The following is a 23,508-nucleotide window of genomic DNA, read 5'->3' as shown; positions in this document are numbered from 1 at the left end:
TGAAAAGCAAGCCGATGTCGGGTGATACAGAGGGACTCATTCCAGGCTCGCTAAGTCACTGAAGCCGATTCAGTGACGGATAAGCGACCAAGTGATAGAGCCTGGCAGCACCGGGAAATTGCTGCAGTGAGTCAGACTCAATAACGGAGCGGCCTTCATCACCGGCTGCCGACTACCGGCGCTTCGGCACATCGGCCAAAGCCTTTCCTGCCGGCCGATGACTGCGCCCTAGAGTGGAGACCAATCTTCGTCCGTCGCGCCCTAGACGGCATTTGCTTGCTTAGATTTTCACTTCATAATGATACAAGCAATGGCAAACATCTTTGCATATGATTCAAAAGCCCATGTGGTTGTCCTGATTCCAAGGGTGTGAAAGGCCAGAACCAATGACAAGATAGAGTTGAGAATCCCAAGCAATTACATCTCCAAGGTGTGGACACTGGAATACCAGCAACTGAGCGCCAGGGGAGGCAGTTGAAACGATGCTTGATTCCTTACTGCCAGTGTCTACACCACATAGATTATTCCAGAATCCCGCTTCGATCAAACGCAAAACGGTCAAACAGCCGAGCACATCGCATGTCAGCTTTGCGGCTAAAACATCGTGTCTGAGCGCTCCAAGACCAACACTCCCCGGACTTCCGCCAAGATCCGGGAGCCAACATCACGACTGGAAAAGATGGGGTAGAATTGAGCCACGCTGATTCAAGCGAATCGAACTGAACATTAATGTCGTATGGTATCATTGATATTTACATGATGCAGATTCCTCTGTTGCATTCCTAAATAAGTTCGGAGCAGTTAGCTGTTTGCTCCCGTATCGGATTATTGAGACAAGACCAACCCCTTTATCGCGAGCGACGCAGATCTACCCATCGCCAGATTAGCCGAATTGCGCTGAAAAGTCCAGTTGGGTAAAATTGGTCACCTACACAATTCTCGGCTCGGTCGTGTCGGCAGCACACCTGACCTTCTTGGGGATACACAGCGCGCTTCGTCAGCAGAGCAGGGCTTGCGGCCGTCGCAGCGGCAGCGAGAACGACGAGAGATAGAAAGAACTTCATCTTGGCAACGAGGCTAAGTAGAACCGTTGAGCTACTGGATAAATTGTCGCGTGATCAGGATCGAAAGACAAGGGAAATGAGCGTGAAGAAAAAAGCTGCTATTTAATGTCTTCTCATTACGGAACCGCGGTCTCAACTTTTGGCACAGGCTTTGCATGCGTTTTCAAGCAGTTGAAACTTGTACGGCAGCGCATTGTTCTGCGCTCTGACGAAACTTCACGTTGTCGGCTATCAGCCGAACGCTAATCATTGCGAGTCCATGCGTGTACGACTCTTTGATAAAAATCGTCCTCAGCGCGTTTGGGAATCTGAATAAGTTCCCCCAGCACATGTCCAGGTGCACAGTCAGCGGATCTGTTGCTCCAGTCAGCATGAATTCGAGCTCGACGAATTCTCTGGAGAGGATGGCTGGGTTGCTTATATCAATGACGTCAAGACTCGGTTGAATATCACAGCTTCAGCGACTTTGAGTATCCGTTGGTTTCTTAGAGCTGACAGCAAGAGATGGCATTCAGTGATAGAAATTGTCGTTCGAAGAAGGCATCGTGTCGAAAGGCTAGTACGCATGGCCACTAGGTAGGTCAGAGAGCCCATCTCATCTTCCTGCATCCCCCCCATGGTGATTTTCGCACAGATGATATGATCCTAGGTCAATAACACGACCTCAATATTGGCAAAGTGGGACAATTGGGTAGGTTCTTGCAAGAAAAATACTGACTGAGACCAACTCATATCAGCGAAGAGGACTTCCTCGTTCCGTTGCATATGCCCCCGCTATACAAGATCTTTAGGGCTCTTCTGCCGTTCGTCTACGAAGACAGACACCTGCATCGTCTTTGTGATGCCTTCACCACCACTGCCGTGGTCCGGAATAATGCTTTCCTCCGAGCCCATCTTGGATCCAAAGCCTGAGCGAATCGCCGCTGTATGTCGAGACTGGCTAAACATCTCGAAGTTTCCTTCTGGAGTGCGCGCCCTTCTTGACTTGCTTGCATTCTTGTTCCGCATGTACCCATCATTGTTGTACTTTGACGAGTTGTATTGTTCGGCTGACGACCCAGAGAGTATGGCCTTGAATAGCGGCTTGAGACATGGTATCGAGGCTGCAATTATCGCTGTGCATATTTCGACGGTCGTCCTTTGAAGCGCAGATTTTAGAAAACGGGGGCTCGTCGTTGAAGGCCATTGAGACTGCCGAGAGCTTACCAGATTGTTATGTCAGTGCTGTTGAATAGGAAGTCTCCGTGCTTCCCATAACCCGACAGGAAAGATATCTTGATAACTGCTGCTATAGTCGCACTGGGAATGGCTGTTAGCGAGGTCGAGCTTCACGCTCGCGCAGAATACTCACAAAATCCCGAGAGAAAGCACTCCGATGACGGCAGATTTGACTTTCCAATTCAGTTGCACCTTCCACATGATTGGTACTGGTAATAGAGCGAAAAGAAGATCGGTGAAGACAGATACACCTGGCAACTGTTAGTCTAGAGACACGCGTAGCCTCCGTGAAGAGGGGCGTTGTGTAACTCACTCGAGTTGAAGAAGGCGGCGAACTTGAGATCTGCTTGCGGAATGCACTTTCCGCCTTCAATAGAGAAATCCCAAGTGAATGCTAACGGCTGGCATTGGAAGAAGACGGTCACTAAGTGATATCAGCGCGAGATCGGAATGATCCCTCCATTCAGACTGGAGATTTAGACGTCGATCAACCCACAGAAGTTACCAAGTGCCGAAAAGACCGTAAAAATGATTATTCCCCAGATGACGTGTCGATATTTTCCCGATGGCGTTATCCGCAGAAGAAACATGCCTACACTAACTTTGGCCAAACACAGCGCAATGAGGCACAAAGGCTGCGTAACGAAATTGAGGTGAAGGCCTGTGACGATGTTGCTCTTCGGTTCGATGTATTGGATGTGTCGGCCTGCGCCATACTGGACTTCGGGAATGATCACCATCATTTCTGCGAAGATAGTGACCTTGACAAAGACGTTTTCCTTAGCTTCATCCTTCTTACAACCTAGTCCGCACCTTCGCCAACAAGCCGAACAAGAGATCTTACCGTCGCTGCGATCATGAAGTAGTCGTCGAGGCCGACAAGCCGGACCATTTTCGCCCTAACCCATATTCTCAAGATGACAACGGCCACCGAAAGGCCGACCAGAGTTCCGCACACTACGAGGATTTCGCTGCCTCTATTGATGTCGGGTGGAAAGGGGACCGAGTCGTCCATGGCGGACTAGCCTGCAGGGACAGCCTTGGAAGCAGTGATTCGGAAGTGCAAACAAGACTTCTTGGTGATTGAACAAAGTCTTGGTTTCCTTCCCCAGCTCAAGATGGCCCGCATCAGCTGGGCCACGCTGTCACTTTGTGGCACATGGCTCATGTTTTCCTTTCACCATTTGAGTTATCTCCTTTAGGTTGAAGGCCTGGGAATATAATGATATTTGCCCACTCTCGGTGATTGACTCAGTATCCTGCGAAGAATTTGACACCATATTCCAGGGGTCACCGTAGATCAATCAGAGCTGCGGAGTACATCTTGTCAAAGTTGGTCAAAGTTTCCAACATGGTCCATCTTTAAACAGATCCGCATCCGTACCACATCACGAACATGTTGGCAGGGGTGGCATCCTTCAACGGGTCTATCAAAGTGCCTATCTCATATGCACCTGCAATCCAGCGAATGGATCTCTCACCACAGGAATATGTTAGAACAGGACTGGTCATGCTCGCAATGGGGTCCGATGTGGTGGTGCATCATTCGGAGATCAGGCTGCATCTGTACAGTTACTTGCCAATATCCGATTGCGGCAGTCAGAACTGCCGGCTCAAGAACCGTTGGCTTAGGTCAGGGGTAAGTCATGCTCAGGATAACACAGTAGCAGCGATTGGTAGGTACCAACACTCATTGAATCTCACATTTGCCCTGCTCGAGAGGTTATCCTCGACTTATTTTCGACGGGGACAGCCGCGTCGCATGCTAGCTGCCTTTTGCGACATTAATTGGTGTCAACTGGGCCTTGCCAACTGGGTATTATGTATGACCGAAAACTTTGACCGGCCTGGCATCGTCTGTTCTGTGATGCCTGTAGTGTAATTGCACATTGCGCTTTTCAAGCTACGAATACTCACCAACTCGTCCTTCACCGGAGAATTGATCGCTGCAGTGACGAATGCAACTAGGCACAGTGCAAGGATTGAACCGACGGGATACTGGAACGATCAATGCGTTCCATCGTGTTCATGTTGACGCAACTTGTATTTTTGATCAGACGCTCCACACTAAACTCACACAATACACATACAATTTCCCCTCGGGTTCGAAGCCTTGCGGCAGGAATACGTAAAAAAACCTGGCTTTGGGATGGCTGAGCGAAATCTCTTGACATCTACTTCTTAACGTTCATTTTCAAAGCGATAGGTCAAGCCCGGGGTCAGGAAATTACCCGAGTAGGCTCCATGACCGAGGTACTTCAGGTCCCGGGCAACTTGGAGCCCCGGAAGACAGAACGGCTAAGAAGTGACTCATGAGGACTACGACGAGCAATTCAGTGGCTAGGAAAGACTCTGTCATTCCAATACGACTCGAACAACTTGACCATATACATCTTTGAGGGTGGTGTGCCGGCCATCAAAGATTCTTGAGTATGCGCCGTCCATTTGCTGACTCCGGCGCCCCGCTCTCCCCCCGGTATATCTAACGGTGTCTGCACCGGGGTACGGCAGGGCGGCACAGGCGGAAAGTGAGGTAAGCATGCGGTGAGCTTGGTGAGGTCTTTGAGATAGTTGAAAATTGAGTTGGTTGGTTCGGATACAGCCAGACTTCTTGCCTTGCCACTCCACCGCAACATCGCAGGCATCTTGCATACAGCGCCGCAGACCTGCATCGGTTGCCGACTCAAAATGATTTAGCATATTTTGATCGAGCCACTGAAGCTTCCTATCGAAATGACTGTGGAAATTCTCCAACTTACCGGCATGGTGGTCCGCAAGACCCCTGCTGCGTGCGCTACTACGCTCGCCTTTATTAGTCTCGGTAACTGCTGGTCAGTGCCGCTGTCTCTCCCAACCTTTGTCGTGGCCAGAGCGACAAACACCTTCTTGTGATCTGCATCTCATTTCAATTTGACAGAGCTGTGCAACATGAAGGTTTCGTCCGTCCTCTCATCAGCCGCCCTGGCATCGGTCGTGTTCGCCGCGCCTTCGGTCAAGCCACGCGGCGACTCAACCACAGACGGGGCTCAGTTTGCCGATCTCACTGCCAGCATCCAAGCTAATGTGTTCAAGTCACTAGATGAGCGGGAGGCCAGGTTGAAAAAGCGCGGTGAATCAGCCAACTGCACGACAAGCAACATGGTCTTCCGTCGGGAGTAGTAAGTGCTGGAACTTGGGCTCAAAATCATAGCCGATGACTGACAAGCAAATAGTGGCTCGCTTTCATTGACCGAGAGGCTTTCTTATGTGAACGCCGTCAAGTGTCTTCAAAGCCTGCCGCCACGAACGCCGGCTAATGTCTCCTCTGGTGCTCGATCTCGGGTATGTAATATCATCCCACGGCTTTGTCCGAACTTTTTTTGCGGTAACCCGGACTCGACTGACTCGCTACACAGTTTGATGACTTTGTCGTGACCCATATTCAGCAGACCATGACGATCCACTACACGGGTAACTTTATGCCATGGCATCGCTGGTTCGTGCATCTCTACGAGAAGGCTTTGCGCGAGGAATGTGGCTACACCGGCTATCAACCTGTGAGTTTAGACCAAATCTTGACGGTTGATTTCCTTTCGCTCATTGTGAGATATCAGTACTGGGACTGGCCTAAGTACGCTTCTGCGCCTGAATTATCCCCTATCTTCAACGGGGACCCTTACAGTCTCGGCGGAAACGGCGAGTACATCCCCCATGATGGGCCTGTCATTGAGCCTCCCGTGGGAATTGGCGGCTCAAGCATCCAGCTGCCTGCTGGTGTCGGCGGAGGTTTCGTGACTACTGGGCCTTTTGCAAACATGTCTGTCAATCTTGGCCCGGTCGGTGGCCTTGAGGGCACAGCGCCCGGGCCGGACGGTGGCCTGGGCTACAACCCTCGCGGTTTGAAGCGCGACGTGGGCCCGGCTATGAACCAAAGATACGCGAACTACACAACGGTGTTGAGTGAGTACCTCTGCCAGCGCCTATCAAGTGATGACCGATGCTGATGGACCCTCAGACTTGTTGCTCAAGCCCAACATCTCGGAATATAGGCTTTTGAGCGAGGGAGTTCCTTACACCCCTGAGATTGGACCTCATGGAGGAATGCACTATGCCATCTCCGGTGATCCAGGCGCGGACCTTTTCACGTCCCCTGGCGACCCTGCATTCTGGGTTCATCACGGTATGATGGACCGCATGTGGACTTTTTGGTAAGTCTTCCATTCGGGTAAATCATGGTATCCAATGGACTCTTCTAACATCTGGCTCTAAGGCAAGCGCTGGATCCTGCCGCACGTCAACAGGAATTGAACGGAGGTGATTACGGTCACATTACCTGGGCCAACAGCCCGCCATCCGCGAAAACTCAACTCACGGATGTCATTGATATGGGATACACGGGTCCCTCAATCAAGATTGCAGATGTGATGGACACCTTGTCAGGACCATTCTGTTACTTCTACCTTTGAGTATCCGACAAACACGGCAATGCCGACACAGCTCAGGGTCTGGACGAACATCGGCTGCTTATTCGATGAACATGGAATGATAGACTGAAAGGTATTACATAGTATCTAATGATGTAAGTATGAAGCTATGAAGATACGATATCACGCGATGAAGGGTGGCGATCTTGATGTATGCTGCATGAAGACGATAATAACACGCTATAAGACGCATTTCCACTTCCTTTTGAGCAAGCTATCTAAGTATTGTAGGGCATTAAAGTACCCAGCACACCTCAACTAACCCAGCATAGACTTCAACCATGTTGGAGGCCCCTTCTCAGAGTCGTGCCCCTCAACACCCTTATGCGAGCCCTCGATGATTTCGGTATCAAGCGGCAAAACTCCCAGCTTCCTTGCTTCGTCATCAGTGAAAGTCGCATAGTAGTCCACCTCATCAATAACACCGGCTTCAGGAGGGGGCCAGATGGTGTTGATGCCCAGATGTAACAAGAACGATATGGCGAAACCTAGTGGAAACGCTAGGTAGTAAAGATTGATCCAGCCCTCAGCAACTTTGACGCTATCAGGTGTAACGCTAGCAGCAAAACCTGGGAGCTGTGTCGCAAAGCCGCACACCCAGGCGACGAAGGTTCTAAGGTTGAACCCCTTGCAGTAGTAGAAAGAGCCATCTGGACGAGGGTGGTAGAGGTCTGACAGCTTGATTCTGCGTTTGCGGATGATGAAGTAGTCGCAGATTTGGATGCCGATGATGGGACCAAGAAAGACACTGTAAGCGGAGAGAACGCTGATGAAGACCGCCGCCGATGACAAGAGTTCCCATGGGCAGAGCGCAATACTCAGCACGAGACCGATGTAAGCGCCGCGTCTGATGTTGATGTACCGACAGAACAGACCAGACAGATCCATGCCAGCGGAGAAAGCATTATCAACAGAGTTGATACTCAGTTGGATACAGAGGAGACCAAGCCCAGCGAAAAAGGCGCCTGCGCGGCTTTTGGCGTTGTAATTCGAATCTAGCCATGCTTGGACGATCAAGGGCGGGTTCCAGATTGGCTCGCCGTAGATGACGCCAGTTGCCGAAGCTGCCAAGCAGCCAAAGGTAGGGAAGATGGCTCCAAAGAAGATGATGCTGAACCATTGTCCGAAAACCTGGTCTCCAGGCTTCCGAGCAAAGCGACAGTAATCCGGCTGGTTGGTCAATCCGACAGCAATACTACCGATAACGGTAGTGATGCCATGGACGATTTGCCAGCCGAGTTCGCTTGAGGACATTTGCTTTGACCCTTGGCGGACTAGAGACCCTGCTTCGCCGGCTGTTGCCAGAGCCCAAATCATGATGGATATTAGTGTTATTGAGGAGATGATGTTGAAAGCCAGAAGGAGTTTCTGGATCCTCTCAGGCCGAATGTAGAGGATGGGAATAAGGAGCACGTTGAAAATGATCCAACCGATGAAGTCTTTGGTGGTAAGGTGTGAGGACTCGGGGAACACGTTGCCTAATGATTCGAACGATGGGAAAATTGCCGAAAGACTGAAATTCGCAAGCATTAGGTCACACAGAGGCGATTGATGTTTTGTTTGAGAGGTACTCACCAGTTGACAACTGTCAAACCTCCGGTCCACGACTGCACAGCAAACCACACCAAACTGAGAATGATTCTCTGAATGAGGATTATGTACTGCCCGTACACGCCCCAGATGTACCGGGAAACGACTGGAAATCCGATGTGCCAATGTGCGCCGACATGTCCGTTAAAGATGGCAACAAGGGCAATAATTACTTTGCCAATGACAATGGCAATCACGCTTTGCCAGACAGAGAGTCCAGCAGCGACGAGAGATGCTCCGAGTTGCCAATTGGAGACTATCACTCTGTTAGCTTGCCCAATGAGTTTATCATGAATAATTTTTCACTGACTTGCAACCTGGTTAGTCAACCAGAATGATATGAAAGTTGAAGTTGTCCATCTTCTACGGTTTGGAGGAAGGGGTCTGATGTCTTCGTTAATCCACACGTTTGATTCAGCTACATCAGTGTCGGGCAGCCGAGCCCATCTCAAAAATCCACGGAGACTCATGGTAATAGTAACGAATCCATGGGACTTGCACAAAGACTCCCAATGACTTCGCGGCCGGGTGAGGGACATTCGCTTGGTTTAATGATTCCGCAGGCGACGAGAGTCCACGCTCACGCGCATCCTGGATGCAGTTCCTCCATATCGGTAATGCTTCTGGTACGTTGCATTGGCGCCCGCTTGGCAGACCTTCGCGTCATCCAAAACCTCGGCCGATAACCTAGACACCCGCGTTTGGTATGCGTAGCTATCAACTTAGGCTATTTCTTATCGTTGGAGAATGCCTCCAAACACACCTTAGGTGTGAAGCTCTTATCATAGTTTCACGCGAGGGTGGAGCAAAGCCGGTGATAAGAACGGCATTGGGCAAAGTCTGGAGATCAACAAACCCAGGGGATCCAAGTTTACCCCGCAACATCATCGTTCGGCATCTGGTGTCCGGACCTCTAACTGCATGGTTGCACGGAGTAGCCAAGCGGCTGTACCTGCCCGATTATCATTCATTATCTATCCTTTGCGCCGTCTTAAAGACTAGTGGCAGACAGTATCTGGCCGTGGCCGTGGTCTTGGGAGCCCATTTAACCGCTTCATCCGCTCAGGCGGCATGCCTGTGGGATGATCTCCGACGACACGAGCTTTGGCCAAGAGCTTGCGACGTTGCCATTCGGGGTTTGCTGACACGAATAGCTTGGAGCTAAAGGAATGAGCGCTGATTAGGTATATGAGACTGGGACAGTCATACCCAACTAAGTGATTGAACTGAAGACCTGGAGAAGAGCAACAAGCTGGTGATATCGCAACAAACAGAGCTGTTGTGCGACCAAAGTACCAACATGGGAGAGATGCCACCATCACAACGTACTGTTCGAATTGGAGTTGATGTTGGAGGTGAGTCTGAAAGCTCCAACCGTCAGCTCAAAACACAATGAGTGTCTCAACCCGGAAACAAAATTTTACATATTGAAGAGACTCAATTTCTCAAAACGAGACCTCGCTGATAATGTGTTTTCGAAGGAACGAATACGGATGCCGTCGCAATCGATTTAAGTCTCCAAAATACTGCGGACCGCGGGGTTCTAGCGCACTTCAAAACTCCCACCACCCCCGATGCAAGCGCAGGCATCGAGACCGCCGTAAGCACTGTGCTCGCCGCCGCCGGCTTGACAGACTCGCCGGAACGAATCGCAAGTGTGACCATTGGAACAACACACTTTATCAATGCAGTCATCGAGCGTGATGTTCGCCGCCTGCAGCGTGTGGGCGTTCTACGGCTCAGCAAATCCTTCTTGCGCGAGGTGCCCGCTTTCGCCGAGTTTCCTCCAGACCTAGCAGCTGTGATCCAGTCTTACGTTGGCATCGTCGACGGAGGATTACACATTGACGGCTCACAAGAGGCGCCAGTGGTAGAATCTCAGGTTGTTGCCGAGTGCGCCAAGATCCGCGAGAGTGGCGTCGGCGCTGTTGTGGTATCTGGTGTCTACTCACCTATCGACGAAGTCTTTGGGCAGGAGGAGAAGGTTCGCGACATCATTCTCCGCGAAGTACCTGGCGTAGATGTTGTGTGCAGCAAGGAGGCGAGTGCGAGCATTGGCTTCATTGAGCGAGAGAATGCCGCTATCCTGAACGGTGCTATCTTGCGCTATGCAAGGAAGACTGTGAGCAGATTCCGTCTCGCAATGAAGAGACTTAGCCTCTCTTGCCCTCTCTTTTTGACGCAAAACGATGGCACCATCCTTGACGCGGCGTCTGCGGCCAAGATCCCAATCCGCACATTCTCGAGCGGTCCCACAAACTCAATGCGTGGAGCGGCGTATCTTGCAGGTCTAGACACTGGCGGTGATAGTTCCGCTATTGTGGTAGACATTGGCGGGACGACATCTGACGTCGGCGTCCTGCTTCCTTCAGGCATGCCTAGACAAGCATCGGCGTACGTCACCGTGGCTGGAGTAAGAGTCAATTACTCTATGCCTCACCTCCACTCCGTCGGTCTCGGAGGAGGCTCCATTGTCAGAAACGTGGATGGCAAAGTCAAAGTTGGCCCAGAATCTGTCGGACTCGAGCTGACCACACTCGCACTTGTCTTCAGCGGAGATGTTTGCACGACGACAGACATCGCAGTCGCAGCTGGCAAAGCAGTCGTGGGAAAAGCTGAGCACGCCAAGAGCCTAGACACTACCTTTGTGGAAGAGGCAATCCTCCGCATTCAGGCACTTCTGGAGGGTGCTGTTGACGTTATCAAGACTTCACCCGAACCCGTCCCGGTACTCCTTGTGGGCGGAGGCGCCATTCTATCACCGGAAAGTCTGAAAGGTGCCTCCAAGCTCGTCCGACCGCCGTTCCACGATGTCGCCAACGCTGTCGGAGCAGCCATCGCACGTGTATGCGGCGCTGTTGACATCGTGCAAGGTACAACTCACCAGACAGAAGGGCAAGCCATCGAGAACGCCAAAAAGATGGCCGTCGAGCGCGCTATTGCTGCTGGTGCGATCCCGGAAAGCATCAAGATTGCCGAAATCGAGACGATGCCACTGCAATACGTCGCCAACCAGATCCGAACACTTGTCAAAGCAGTTGGTGACATTGACCTCCATGCCAAGTTGGAAGAGGTTCTCGAGGACTCAGAGGAAGAGGACGGCGAGGAGCAGGTTGAAGCGACTAAAGACTTGACGCGGGCAACCGTGGAAGAAGAAAAGACTGACCCAGCCAAGTACAAGCCGACCGTTACTCGGAATACAAGCGGTGTTTCGGAATGGCATATCACTGAAACTGACTTGGAATATCTTGCCGATGGCTGTTACGTGCTGGGATGTGCAGGTGGTGGAAGCCCGGCCGCGTCGAAGATCCAGCTTCGGAATATGCTCAGAGCCGGACACAAGATGCGTGTCATTGAGCCATCCTCACTGAAAGATTCAGACGTCATCTACTGGGGTGGTAAGTAGACTGATCTCGTCAACGCATGGCGTCTTAGTGATTGACTAACTTCGACCAGGCCACATGGGTTCACCCGCTGTCTCCATTGAACGACTGCAGTCCATCGAGACGGTAGACGCATTCAAGGGCTTGATGGAGTACCTTCGCCATGACAAGTTCGATGCCGTGATGGGTCTCGAGATTGGTGGTGCCAACGGTCTCGAACCTTTCCTCGTTGGCTCATCCCGATTCTACGACAGTCCAATCATTGATGGCGACTGGATGGGTAGAGCGTACCCAACGTACTGGCAAACGACGTTGGCCGTACATGCCCCTTTGGAGCTGGTGCCGTGTGCCATCGACTCCGGAGACGGCAAGACAATCGTCATGACCAGAGCGCCCAACGACGAAATCGTCGACCGCGCTCTACGCGCCTCCTGCTCTGAGATGGGTTCTCGTGTAGGCATGGCAGCCAAGCCTACTACCACCGATAAGGTCAAGAAATTTGGCGTTCTGAATACTGTATCTCTTGCATGGCGTATTGGGCGCTGCATTGCTCTCTGCCAAGCAACCAACACCATGAGCACGGTCGCCGAGTCCATCATTAAAGAAGCCGGTGGTCTTGAGGCTGCCAAGGTCTTGTTTAGGGGCAAGATTATGAAGGTTGAGAGGCGGCTTTTCAAGGGCCATTCTTACGGTGAGGTGCATGTCGCCGCCTTTGAAAGCGGCGATGAAGACGAAGCTGCGAACAACAAGGAGAGGGTTGCTGCCGTCGCACAAGGGGGCACGATGAAGATCCCTTTCAAGAACGAGAACATCCTGGCCGAGCATACTGATGAGGGCGGCAAGACTAGCATAGTGGCTGCTGTGCCGGATCTGATCTCAATCTTGGACAACGAGTCGGGCCGGGCTCTCGGAGTGCCTGAGTTCAAGTATGGGTACAGAGTCACCGTGATTGGTATTACTTGCTCGCCGCGATGGACCGAGACTCAAGCTGGTCTAGAGATTGGTGGACCGAAGGCGTTTGGGTACGACATTGACTACAAGCCGCTAGGGAAGTATGTAGAGCCACGAAGTGTGCTGGAAGAATACTCCGACTAGGTTTAGCAGTACCATGCGTTGGAGATTTCGGGGCCATCTTAAGCAGACAAACAGAATTAGATTTGTAAAACTACGCTTGAACCCGCGCAGGAGGTAAATATCTGGACAAGACCTCTAACTAACGAAAGAAGCGAATGACAATAAGTAGAGGTAAAAATGGGGTATAACATGAACCAAAATAAGACACAAGGAAAGGAAACATCATCCTCACATCAATACAACTAAGACAAACCTGAACAAAAGAAATAACTCATCCTCTTAATCCTGGTCTGGGTTAGACTTGGAACTAGAGGGCTTCTCGAACGTGACCTCCTGAGTCACCACAGTCGTAGTCCGAATATGGCCCCTGATATGCTGACCATCCATCACACTGTCTCTCTTGCTCTTCACCCGAGACATTTTGTCGAGGCTTTCGGGTGCTCCTGTGCTAACGCTGACGGTGTACTCAGCCGACGTCTCGCTCTCTCGACCAGACATTTCAACTCCGTCTTGGCGATTCAACCCCTCTGTGCTGCTCATAGGGCGGTGGAATCCCAGCCCGTGCATAAAACTGGCCCTGTTGTTTCCTTCGCTTGGTTGAGCATACGGATTACCGTATTTCGATGGCCTGCCACTACTCCTGAACTGCAGTGAAGACGCGTTGAAGAGGCGTGGCAGCAGAGTAACGAATATCGGTCGAAGGGTAGGAAGACATGCCGCCAGGATGCCGATGGCGACCTCGAGGAAGGACCATGTGGCGGCGTCCACGTTATCCCAGTACGGGTCTTTTGTATCTGCAGCAACGCGGAGGGTTCGGATTCTGAGTGCAGAGATGATGCATGTGCTGTTGAAAGACGACTTAGAACAATAAATATCAGGGGAGTATGGATGAAGACTTACAAGAATCCGAGACAGAAGACAACGAGCAACATTCGCTTCTGCTTGCGAGGAAGTTGCAGTGAGTTGATGACCGGAATCGGCATGCTGAAAATGGCAAAGTCGGCTACGAGGTTGACTCCGGCCATGGTGTACCAGATGGCAAGGAAGTCTATGCAGCGGCCTTCGATGGTCGGATCCCAGAAAGCGGCTACGGGAAGACACATCATTGGTAGAAGGAAGGAGAGCATGGCAGTCCACGAGATCATAAAGGCAAGACCCCACAACGTCAACTTCTGCATAATGTCGATGGCGAAGATGCGGCGGTATTGCAATAGGATGGAGATCTTGACCAGGCAGGTCGCGATGTTGTACACGATGATCGAGGTGTAGAAGGACTGATGTTGTTGTGAGTATAGACTCGGGGGCGAGTTGATCGCGATAGGATTTACCTTCATGTATGGAACGTAGTCCTCGGGTGGAGGAACCCATGAATGAAAGCCAAGACCCCATTTGCTTTCTTCATTGTCGTTAGTAAGAGACTCTAGATTGTGAGGTATCAGATGGACTTACCAAGCCCAATGGCAACAGCTGATCCGATAAGGAACATCTGAGAAAGTAATGATATGAGCCAGCAAGTCTTAGCCTCAGGAAGATGTTGTTAATGCTCACCTGGGCAACCACCATCACCGAGTCGTCCAGCCCAAAAGTTCGCAGCATCCTAACCCTGGTGTAGACCCGGAGACTGACCGCCGCAGTCGACAGAACGGATCCAACAGCCAGAATAGCAACTATCTCTCCAAATCGGGATTGGCCATCGAGGGCATGGTCGACGGTGCTGACGGAGGCCTGTTGTTGAGTCTCTTGTATCGCATTGAGGTTCCTAACCAGGACGTTCGCCGCCATGTTTAACAGACCTCCAGATGATTTGCGTAAGTGGCGTAATTTGAGTTGATTTGTGAAGAACCAAGAAGAAGAAACAAGTCCCCCTCTATGATCGAAGAGCGGAGGCCTTCAGTCATCCTTATTGTATTCTCTCACCTCGCCTGGGAAATTTGCCCACCTCAGATCGAAACCCCAGCAGCCACAAGCCGTGTTTCTACCTGCAGTGGTGCAATTTTCGACTTGTTGGGTCATCTCTGCAGACATGGATACTCCCACTCGGTTGAACGTCGCAATAGAGGCTGAGTGGGAAGAGAGCGCGCACTAGTCACTTAGTCGATGGCCCAAGATCTTCCGTGGGGTAGTATTGGTGCCCTTGAGGCAACTCTGACAGGGGTCGGCCAGGATGAAGCCGTGAGAAACCAATCCGGGGAAGGGAATGAGATTCCGCCAAGCGTCGCGATGCAAGGGCCAACCCTCCATCTATACAACCTCTATCCCGATTTCCAACAGACTCGACACGCAAGGTGGCAGGCCGACATGGCCGCAACTTCACGAGGAGGGGGAGGTGCTCCGGACGCACTCGCTGTCCAATTGCGGCTGCAGTCTCGACTGGGTTACAGATCGCTAGATGCCTGTCTGAAGGATTGCTGCAGAACATAGGGCCCGAACTTGCCCCTGAATCCAGCAGTGATGGATTGCGTAGCGCGGTATGTGAAATGTACCAATCGGCGACCAGACTGCTTGTCGCGAATCCTGCGCTTAGCCGAGTCTCGGAACTTTATTCGACGCAACCTTGGAGTGAAGAGCGGACTGTCGCCAGTTCGGGTGGCCTTTGCATGTTCGGATGAAGACTCCCGCAAGATCCGGTGGCTTGAGAAGGCGGACTTGGCCTCGTTTGTGTGTAGCCGCCGACTGAGCAGAATACTAAGTATCGACGCCGTTGAGTCGGCACCGGGAGCTGTCACAGATCGCGGCCGACCGTGCAACCTTCAACGTCGGCACTAGCAACAGTGTGTATCATCGATCTCAAACCGACTTCTTCTTTCGCTGGGCTCATTTCGTGCGTGCAACCTTGGCGGGCGCCCACCCAACGGCACGCTTTGAGTTGCGCCTTGGATCAAATGTCTGTGAGTTGGTCTCGTTGCTAGCGTCAACGGTCGCTTTTGGAGGCCTGCCTCACGCGCACGTCCTGGGCAGCTCTGTATCCGTAGCTCGGCGATGGCGCAGACACGCGAAGTCCACGTGGTATTTGGGAAAGATTGATCAGCAAATGCAGGAACATCGGGAGCTCTTTGAGAGTTGAGACATTTTCGCACTGCAGTATCAGCCATCATGTGTGAGTTTGTGATCTTGGCAGAGTTCAATAGTGAGCAATAACCCTTCGAGATCGCAATTCAAGTGCCGATCAACTGCAGTTTGAGAACAGACGACAGGCATCTTTTCTCCACGTCGGAAAGGACGGCTGCTACGGAGGCGGGGGAGATCATTGTGCCAAAATCATTGATAAGCCCTATCAAGACAGAGAACAAGGTCAGATTTCGTCATTCGAAAAACACCAGAAGTATAATTTGAATACCGTCGAGATTGTCAGGTGCAGGGTAGTGAATAAAGATTGACAGGGGCAGTTGCCGATTTTCCAAGCCCATGTATGCACTCGACAAGTACGCCTACGACTGTGTGAGCATGATGGGTTGCAACAGATGAGGATAGATCAACAGATGAGCCAGCAGCATTGGCCTAGCTCTGTCCTGAAGGGGACGGCAATGCGTTCAGAACGACTAACTGGTCTTCAAAACTCTTCATTCAGTCCCAATAGGGAATGCGGCAACTTTCAGCAGTTCCATTAGAGTGACGATCTCTTCTCGTTAGTCGTGAGACCTAGCGGTCAGGCCAAAGAAACAAAAGAGACGTTACTCCACAATCGAGGGCTTTTTGGGGGCCAAGGTTGTAGCTGGGGATAAATATTGACCAGGGATGGGCGAAGATATCCACAAATACCGCCCGAAACCATGCTGCAAATCGCAGATCACCACTCTGCCGATGTTTTGCTGATTGCAATCGCAATTCTCAGGAGGGCCTCACGGGCCATGTGAGCATTCAGTTAAAGCTTGGGAGTGCTTGACTTTGATGAGAACTCATGCAATTGAGCCTGAAGAGCATCGATGATCCGGGAGAACCGCCGCTGATGAACTGAAAGATCTGGGGTCTAATGGCTCTAAGGGTTGAGTTTTCGACCCTGGATCCGATTTGAGCCGTTAAGATTGATGGATTCATTGAAGCCCGCAACACAGACCAAGTGGGCAGTAAAGTCGCCCGTAGCTAAGCTCAAAGATGTATAGATAAGTAAAGTAACAGACAAGACAAGTTTTCAGCCCATGGTTCGGTCACAGAATATCCCGAGTTTCGATTCCACGGTCACACTTTCTCCGGAATACCTGACCCAGGCCGGCCCCACTCTGATCCGCCCGTTACCGGCGCTGCGCGGTTGTTGACGGCGATAAAGGCCCGATAGTCACGGTGAAAACAGCAGGCAGGAGAATGGCCGTAATAACGGGTTCAAGTGAGAGAGCTTCAGAAAGGAATTTCATTACGCCTGAACTAAACGCAGCAAGCAGTACAAGTTATTCACAGCTTGGGAACACCTCCCGTCGTTCCTAAAGTCTTAGTGTGGCTCTTGTTCTGATCGATACCCTCCTCCACCGCCTTGATCTGCAATGCCAAAATCTTAGAGTAGTAACGACAAATTGCGAGATTGCCGCCCATGAACCAGAAGCCAGGGTGCCCCGTCGGCCGCCACATGGTCCTGAACTCGCCCTCCTCGTCCCACCCCCACACGTCGCCGACACGATCGGCGAGCTCGTCGCCAAAGATGTTGCGCGCCTCGGTGCGCATGTTCTGGTATCCCGTCGCGAAGATGATCTCGTCGCCCTGAAGCTCCGAACCATCCGCGAACTTGAGACCATTGGGGAGAACCTCTGTGATCTCCTGACCGCTCTTGATCTTGATCTCGCCGTCGATGATGAGCTGGCTGCATCCGACGTCGATGTAGTAGCCGCCACCGCGCTGGAAGTACTTGACGAAGAAGCCGCCTCCGCTTGGTCCCATGTCTAGGTTGAAGCCGGCTTTTTGGAGGCCTGAGAGGAGCTCGGCGTCGTTGGCATTTTGTACTTCCGTGGTGCCGACTTGGAGCGATTTGAAGAGCTCAGCGGGCAAGCTCCACAGCCACAGGTCGGCGTCGTCGACTGGGGGTGAGTCCTCGTCGTAGAGGCCTTTCAGACCAATGTCCGTGATTGAACTTGAGGAGACGACGGAGGTTGAGCTACGCTGTACCATGGTGACATCGTATCCTTGTTCATAGAAATCCTGTGCAATGTCGTGACCCGAGTTGCACGAACCAACGACGATAGCCTTCTTGCCCTTTGAGTTAGGCCTGGCGCCCGGGAACTCAGAGCTGTGACAGAGGCGATCTCCCTTGAATTTGTCCATGCCCTTGATACTAGGGAAGAACATCTTGCCAGAGTGGCCCGTCGCCTGGATGACGTGGCGAGGGTGCAAAGTCCGAGTTTCCTTGGATCCGTCGGGCTTTTGCCTGTCCAGAGTGACGGTCCACTGCCTCTTTGAATCATCCCACGACGACTTTGTGAGGGTTGTTGACATCCAGACGTTGAGCTCGAGAAGGCTGGCGTACGCCTCGAAGAAGTCTCCCATCTTATCCTTGGGCGTGAATACGGGCCAGTGACTTGGGAAGTTGATATACGGTAGGTGATCGTACCAAACTGGGTCGTGGAGGACAAGTTGGTGATATCGCTTGCGCCAAGAGTCACCGATGCGCTGATGCTTGTCTACAACAAGGGCATTGACTTTGAGCATCTTCAGCCGAGCGGCGATCGTGAGACCAGCTTGGCCGGCACCTACATCACTGTCAGTATCATCCGATGGAAAGCTGAACGCCGGAGGTCAAAATGCTTACCGACAATCACCACCGTAGGCTCGCTATCAACGTAGTTGACGCTATCTTCTCTCTTCTCCTTCCAATTCTTGCTTTCTCGCTTCTGGACGTGGTCAACACCCTTCTCTCGTCGGTGCCGAGTAGGCTCTTCATGACCCGCGATTTCGCGCAGGGTCGTAAAGAATGTAAAGATCTCCCACTTATCGCCAGACTCAACCATGCGCACGACACCCTCGCCAGGTCCGACATCCGTCTTGACCTTGATGAAGTATTGCAGGCATTGGACCTTGCCATGAGCATCGAGCGGCGCAAAGTGAGGTGCTCTGTAGGCCGTGGATGTATCGATTTGCACCTCCTTGAGCCGGCACGCCTCGCTGAGGAAGCTCTGGATCTTCTCCCTACCCTTGAGGGTGCGGAGGTCCCATGATAGCGCTAGGTGGTCCCTCCAGTAGCCGTCAGCGACGAAGAGTTGTGCGAGCTTGTTGTAGTCCTTGGAGTTCAGGGCAGCGTTGAAGGCGTTGATGACATCTGTCGCGGCCTTCCCCGCATCTACCGATGTTGAGCGAACAGATGGGGGATACTCGCGGGGTGGGAGGTTGACTGAGCCCGGCTCGATCCGTTCGCTTCGCGGAAAGGTTCCTGCCATTGTTTCGAGGTATTTGGTCGAAGGTGATGTTGTAATATTTGATGGTCTGCCTGCAGATGCTTCTGGGGAGGATTGATATGGGAATGCCTTCAAAGGAGGGTCGCAAAGGAGACTTTATGCAGGACGAGAGATCTTCATCCCCAGTGACAGCTTCCCTTCCTCCGCACCGGAGGGCTGAGTCGTGACATCACCTGACAGCTTTTGACGCGACAACGCATTTTGAGGGGGTCCTCCGGGGATAGATCGGGCAAAGAAATGAAACTCTGTCGCACACAGTCCACGAAGTAATGGCGTCCTGCTGTGCCGCCTTAGCTCTCAACAGTTTTCCCATCCGTAGTGGTTTTGTGGAGTTTAGAGGCGCCAAGGGCCGCACATTGTCTCTCAGTTGCAGACGATAGCGCGCAACCGGCTTCCTCGAATGCGGGGGAACGGGGCAACTGTGGGATTCAAGGCTGATCCAGCGGGCAAATCATAGAGCTTCAGGATATTTCTGCCAAGTTGGACGCGCTCTGCTTGGATGGATTAGCTTGAACTCTGCCTTGATACGGGCTGTTTGGACCCGCCGGCGGCTCGAATTACCCCAGACTGAGGGGCGTTGACGCAGCTTGTTGTCAACTAAGACGGAGCTTCTCCGCACTTGAGGTCGCAGGGTTGGTAAGGGATGGTTGGTCCCCCAAGATCTAGAGACTATGCGAGGTTGCTTCAAGCTTTGGTAGAGACCCAAAGGTTTGGGCATTGGATGGAATGCATACTGCCATCTGAAATGATCTGATTTGATCTACATCTCTCTCGAAAGACTTCACACATGCTTGAATCGTTCATCCCACGATGCCAGCAGCCAAAGAGTCAAAGGGCCATCGTTCCGGGTACCTTTTGGTTTGCACATCAGCGTCGGTGGGGGTTGAGTGCGGGGAAAGGCGCGGGATCATGCATGAGAAATCCGGGGCAAAGGAAGCTAAGTCCGTAAAGCACATTTCCGCGTTGCGGCGTTGCGGTTCCGCATTGCCGCCCCGTTGCGGCTCCGGGTGGTGTTTTTCAAATCATCAACCGCTAGTTGTCTGGCGCCTCTTTAGATAAGAGGCTAAGACCAAGTCGAGTCGACAGATTCTTCCAGCTGCATAGCGGTTCAGCTAAGGGAATGCACCTGACGGCCTCTCGATGCAAGAGTGTCTGCAAGTTTCGAGATCTACGAGATCTGCATATCGGGCCATCGGAAGACAAAGCGATTTTCTCAGTAAGACAAGTTTACATCCCCTCATAGTAAGGCAATGTTAGGTGGTTTTGAAGCTATTGTCACAATTGTCGATGGGTTTCTTATCGACTGATCACTTCTCATGACTGCAAGAAAAGATAATTATGGCATCTGTCAGGCAATGAGTTCATTTCGACCTGGATAAAGTGGGTATCTGACTCCCTCATTCTAGAATGCACGCGCTGCGGATATTTAATCACCTAGTAGACTCATATTACATGTAGTAGTGCGTTGTGTTGCATGTAGCACGATGTAAGGGTGAGGTTGGCCAGAAGAATCGCGCTCTAGAAAAGCACCTAGTACAACTCAATGAGGCATGGCTGATCTACATCCAAATCTTTATGCATTTCCCCTTCGAGACGGATGTCGTGCTCAGCGTATCGCTTCGTCCCATCAGACGTAACACATACCGCCATGCCAATGACACGACCTCTTCTGACCGGCTTTCCGACCACCCTGTGCTGATCAGTTGCAGCCGCGTTCTCTGGAGCTGACTGTTTGGGTCCTGCAACAGGGTAAGGCTTATTCCGTTTCGGATACCTCATCCGCTTTATATGCGGTGGTTCCCTGGGGACTCCAGTAGCTGGGTCAATCGGAGCACAAAAAGGTATAGGGGAATATTGTGTGTCTTCAGGTCCGCGCTCGATCCTCAACACCAACATAGTGGCCATGTGTCGTCCCGTCTCGTCGTGTCGCATGATGCACGAACGCCTCGCGGGATCCTCCTTCAGACGCCACACCGGAATCAGGATATCCCCAGGGAAGAGCGTACGAGGACCAAAGCCGTATTCACCTCGAGACCTGAATGAAGAGCTGAGGTCTTCCGGGAGATCCCGCGGCTCTAGACTGAAGAAGACATTTTCTTCCATCATTGTGTAAATTTGGTCTATGAGCTTGGCCTGGTCCAAGGAGAGTTTGTGTCGTTGTAGCTCGCCCAGATTTTTGAGGGTATTTTGGATGAATCTCTCCTCAGGCGGTATCTTGGTGGGGTTGCGAAAGCGTAAAATGGTATGGAATAGCATAGCAATGGTCTCAATCTTGTCCGAGTCGCCCTCTGCATATGGGAAGCTGGGTGGGAAGAACTTGTGCCAGAGTTTGGCGAGACTATGCAACGGAGAGAAAGACTCAGGGTATTCGTCGGGTGCATCCGCGAACATGAAATAATTGACCGTGGGGCCACTGGGGCCACCCGAGGAATCGTACCAGCGAATGAATATTCGGTCCTGTTTAAACAAAAACCGCGTGGTACGGTCGTCTGTCCAATTTGGTGTTGCCCCGGGGATCTCTTGCATAACCCATTCGTCTCCGACGGGGTTAACAGGTGGCAAGGCGAATGTGGAGGCGCGCTCCAAGTCCATGACAACAGCAACCTCTGGAAAGCCAGGCTTCTCGGGATAGTCAAAGGCATCGACATTGCTGCTCATGTTGTAGAATGGAAGATTCCTACGCCGTTCTCTGGTCCAATTCGGCACCCACGACGGGTAATAGTCGTCAGATTCATTGAGCGGCCCGAACTCAGCCAAGTGAAGGAGCATCTGCAAAGCAGTCTTCTGGCCGCGCCGGAACATCGCCAGTGCGAGCCTTCGGTACAGAACTGTCCAGTGTTGTCGAAGATCGAGATAGCTTTGCTGGTCCATGATTTGCTCATGGTCTGGTATCAAACCGAACAACGCAGCAATTCTATCTTCTGGCTCCCTACACTTGGCAGCGTGGAAGTTCCAGAGCAGCTGGAGGATCGACTTCCGCTCTTCGCTCAGACTCTTCATCATCAGGATCTGGTAGTGGTACTGGAACCCGTATAGCTCTTCGACACATTCCAACTGGCGAGCAGCGGCGACAAACCAAGGCAAACCTAAAGAGGATGTTCCGCAGTGGACTTTGGCCTCTTTGGCTAGGCATGCCTCCTGTATAATCCAACGGCGCGAGAACCAAGGCCTGGAAAGGAAACGCTTGAGTTGAAGGATGTGATCGGCCCCAATTTGGCTCTTAGTTATCTTCAATGTTGCTTCGGCCATTATTTTCACTTGTTTTGTGTCCGGGATCGTTTGCATCATGCGTATGGCAGAAAAGATTGGTGCTGTCTTGTCGTCTGGGTCACCGAGCCATATGTGGACTTCTTTCGCTCCTTTGTAGATCCGACCCATGCGAGGAAGTTGCTGCGCTTTCTCGCCAGTATCTTGCTGGTTGAGGCAAATCGCATCTATCCAAAGAGATCTGGTTGTGGACGGCTGCCGTAGAGCTCTCAAGAGTGAATCGACTGTCGGGCTGATGTCGAAAGAGAATGCACCATCAATAAGCAATTGACAAGACGGTGGTGCGTCTCCCCAGGTGTATGAGACGGCCTCAAAATCCTTTTCTGTGCCGAAATACTTCATCTGCTCCGCTTTGTCATATTGAGCTAAGGAGCATTGCAGAGGAGACTGGGTATCCGCAGCCGGGTCGAGGACGACGATGCGAATCGAGTCCGGGCTCCGTAGAGGCATATACTGGTATGGAACAATGATATTTGAACCCATTTTGCATAGAAGAGCGAAGCAACGATGATGAACTCTTGACGAGAGAATGATGAGTTGGAATGATATGTTTGCGATGCTACCAATACCAGTGGAGATCAATGCTGATACCCAGACTTTATGGCAATTGTGAAGACCTGCTGCATTCACAGCTTGATGTGTGATTGTATGTACGTACCTATATAGCAGCTGGAGTGACCAGAATGAGGGTTTCACGAAGTATCAAGGCCTTGGATCATGTTCGCATGAACACTTGCCCATTTTGCGTTACAGGAGGCATGTCGCAGTCTGGTGCAGAATTGCATGTTCATGTTAGTTCCCGCAACCGCTCCAAGAAGATTGAATGCATTCCAGGTATTTACAAGCGATTGGAAGGGGTGATAGGAACATCTTATGGTGCCACGAACTAGGACCGGCCTCGGGAGTTACGAAGTGAGTTGTAAGTGACACGAAATGCCTCCTAAACTAAGTCACGAAAGGCCCGGTTTTCGGTCAGATACTCATACGCCTGTCAGAGGAAAATGTGCGGAAAGTTACATGATCGATTGAGACACTTTGCTCAAAGCATTACACAACGAAGATCATGTGCTCAATT

General features: G+C 51.7%; 8 protein-coding genes across 8 annotated transcripts; 2 read left to right on the top strand and 6 right to left on the bottom strand.

Moving 5' to 3' along the window:
- Window positions 1-752: 752 nt before the first annotated feature.
- Window positions 753-1,064, bottom strand: CCOS01_14864 (uncharacterized protein; the record flags this gene model as incomplete). Its single annotated transcript, XM_060463006.1, has 3 exons — window positions 753-782; window positions 845-868; window positions 933-1,064. 3 exons carry the CDS (start codon window positions 1,062-1,064, stop codon window positions 753-755), a joined length of 186 nt encoding a protein of 61 aa, XP_060306191.1.
- A 774-nt stretch (window positions 1,065-1,838) lies between these two features.
- On the bottom strand, window positions 1,839-3,297 carry CCOS01_14863 (uncharacterized protein; the record flags this gene model as incomplete). The annotated part of the gene is made up of 6 exons (XM_060463005.1): window positions 1,839-2,202; window positions 2,271-2,363; window positions 2,416-2,533; window positions 2,596-2,706; window positions 2,779-3,043; window positions 3,127-3,297. 6 exons carry the CDS (start codon window positions 3,295-3,297, stop codon window positions 1,839-1,841), a joined length of 1,122 nt encoding a protein of 373 aa, XP_060306190.1.
- Window positions 3,298-5,210: 1,913 nt separating this feature from the next.
- CCOS01_14862 (uncharacterized protein) lies at window positions 5,211-6,727 on the top strand (the record flags this gene model as incomplete). Its single annotated transcript, XM_060463004.1, has 5 exons — window positions 5,211-5,440; window positions 5,495-5,603; window positions 5,678-6,221; window positions 6,277-6,469; window positions 6,532-6,727. 5 exons carry the CDS (start codon window positions 5,211-5,213, stop codon window positions 6,725-6,727), a joined length of 1,272 nt encoding a protein of 423 aa, XP_060306189.1.
- A 276-nt stretch (window positions 6,728-7,003) lies between these two features.
- CCOS01_14861 (NCS1 nucleoside transporter) lies at window positions 7,004-8,805 on the bottom strand (the record flags this gene model as incomplete). Its single annotated transcript, XM_060463003.1, has 3 exons — window positions 7,004-8,258; window positions 8,321-8,591; window positions 8,646-8,805. 3 exons carry the CDS (start codon window positions 8,803-8,805, stop codon window positions 7,004-7,006), a joined length of 1,686 nt encoding a protein of 561 aa, XP_060306188.1.
- Window positions 8,806-9,635: 830 nt separating this feature from the next.
- On the top strand, window positions 9,636-12,813 carry CCOS01_14860 (hydantoinase/oxoprolinase; the record flags this gene model as incomplete). The annotated part of the gene is made up of 3 exons (XM_060463002.1): window positions 9,636-9,690; window positions 9,817-11,733; window positions 11,792-12,813. 3 exons carry the CDS (start codon window positions 9,636-9,638, stop codon window positions 12,811-12,813), a joined length of 2,994 nt encoding a protein of 997 aa, XP_060306187.1.
- Window positions 12,814-13,071: 258 nt separating this feature from the next.
- On the bottom strand, window positions 13,072-14,574 carry CCOS01_14859 (uncharacterized protein; the record flags this gene model as incomplete). The annotated part of the gene is made up of 4 exons (XM_060463001.1): window positions 13,072-13,636; window positions 13,693-14,188; window positions 14,242-14,278; window positions 14,341-14,574. The coding sequence occupies 4 exons, from the start codon at window positions 14,572-14,574 to the stop codon at window positions 13,072-13,074; spliced, it is 1,332 nt and encodes a 443-aa protein (XP_060306186.1).
- A 2,604-nt stretch (window positions 14,575-17,178) lies between these two features.
- CCOS01_14858 (uncharacterized protein) lies at window positions 17,179-19,247 on the bottom strand (the record flags this gene model as incomplete). The annotated part of the gene is made up of 2 exons (XM_060463000.1): window positions 17,179-18,464; window positions 18,524-19,247. Coding segments are annotated over 2 exons (2,010 nt in total), but the record flags the coding sequence as incomplete, so codon positions are not given.
- Window positions 19,248-20,696: 1,449 nt separating this feature from the next.
- On the bottom strand, window positions 20,697-22,916 carry CCOS01_14857 (HET domain-containing protein; the record flags this gene model as incomplete). The annotated part of the gene is made up of 1 exon (XM_060462999.1): window positions 20,697-22,916. The coding sequence occupies one exon, from the start codon at window positions 22,914-22,916 to the stop codon at window positions 20,697-20,699; it is 2,220 nt and encodes a 739-aa protein (XP_060306184.1).
- Window positions 22,917-23,508: the final 592 nt, after the last annotated feature.

Source organism: Colletotrichum costaricense (assembly GCF_030867565.1).
Source record: "Colletotrichum costaricense strain IMI 309622 chromosome Unknown Scaffold_22.1, whole genome shotgun sequence".
Lineage (NCBI taxonomy): Eukaryota > Fungi > Ascomycota > Sordariomycetes > Glomerellales > Glomerellaceae > Colletotrichum > Colletotrichum costaricense.
The sequence above is the reverse complement of the archived record's forward strand: the minus strand, read 5'-3'. Positions and strand labels throughout refer to the sequence as shown.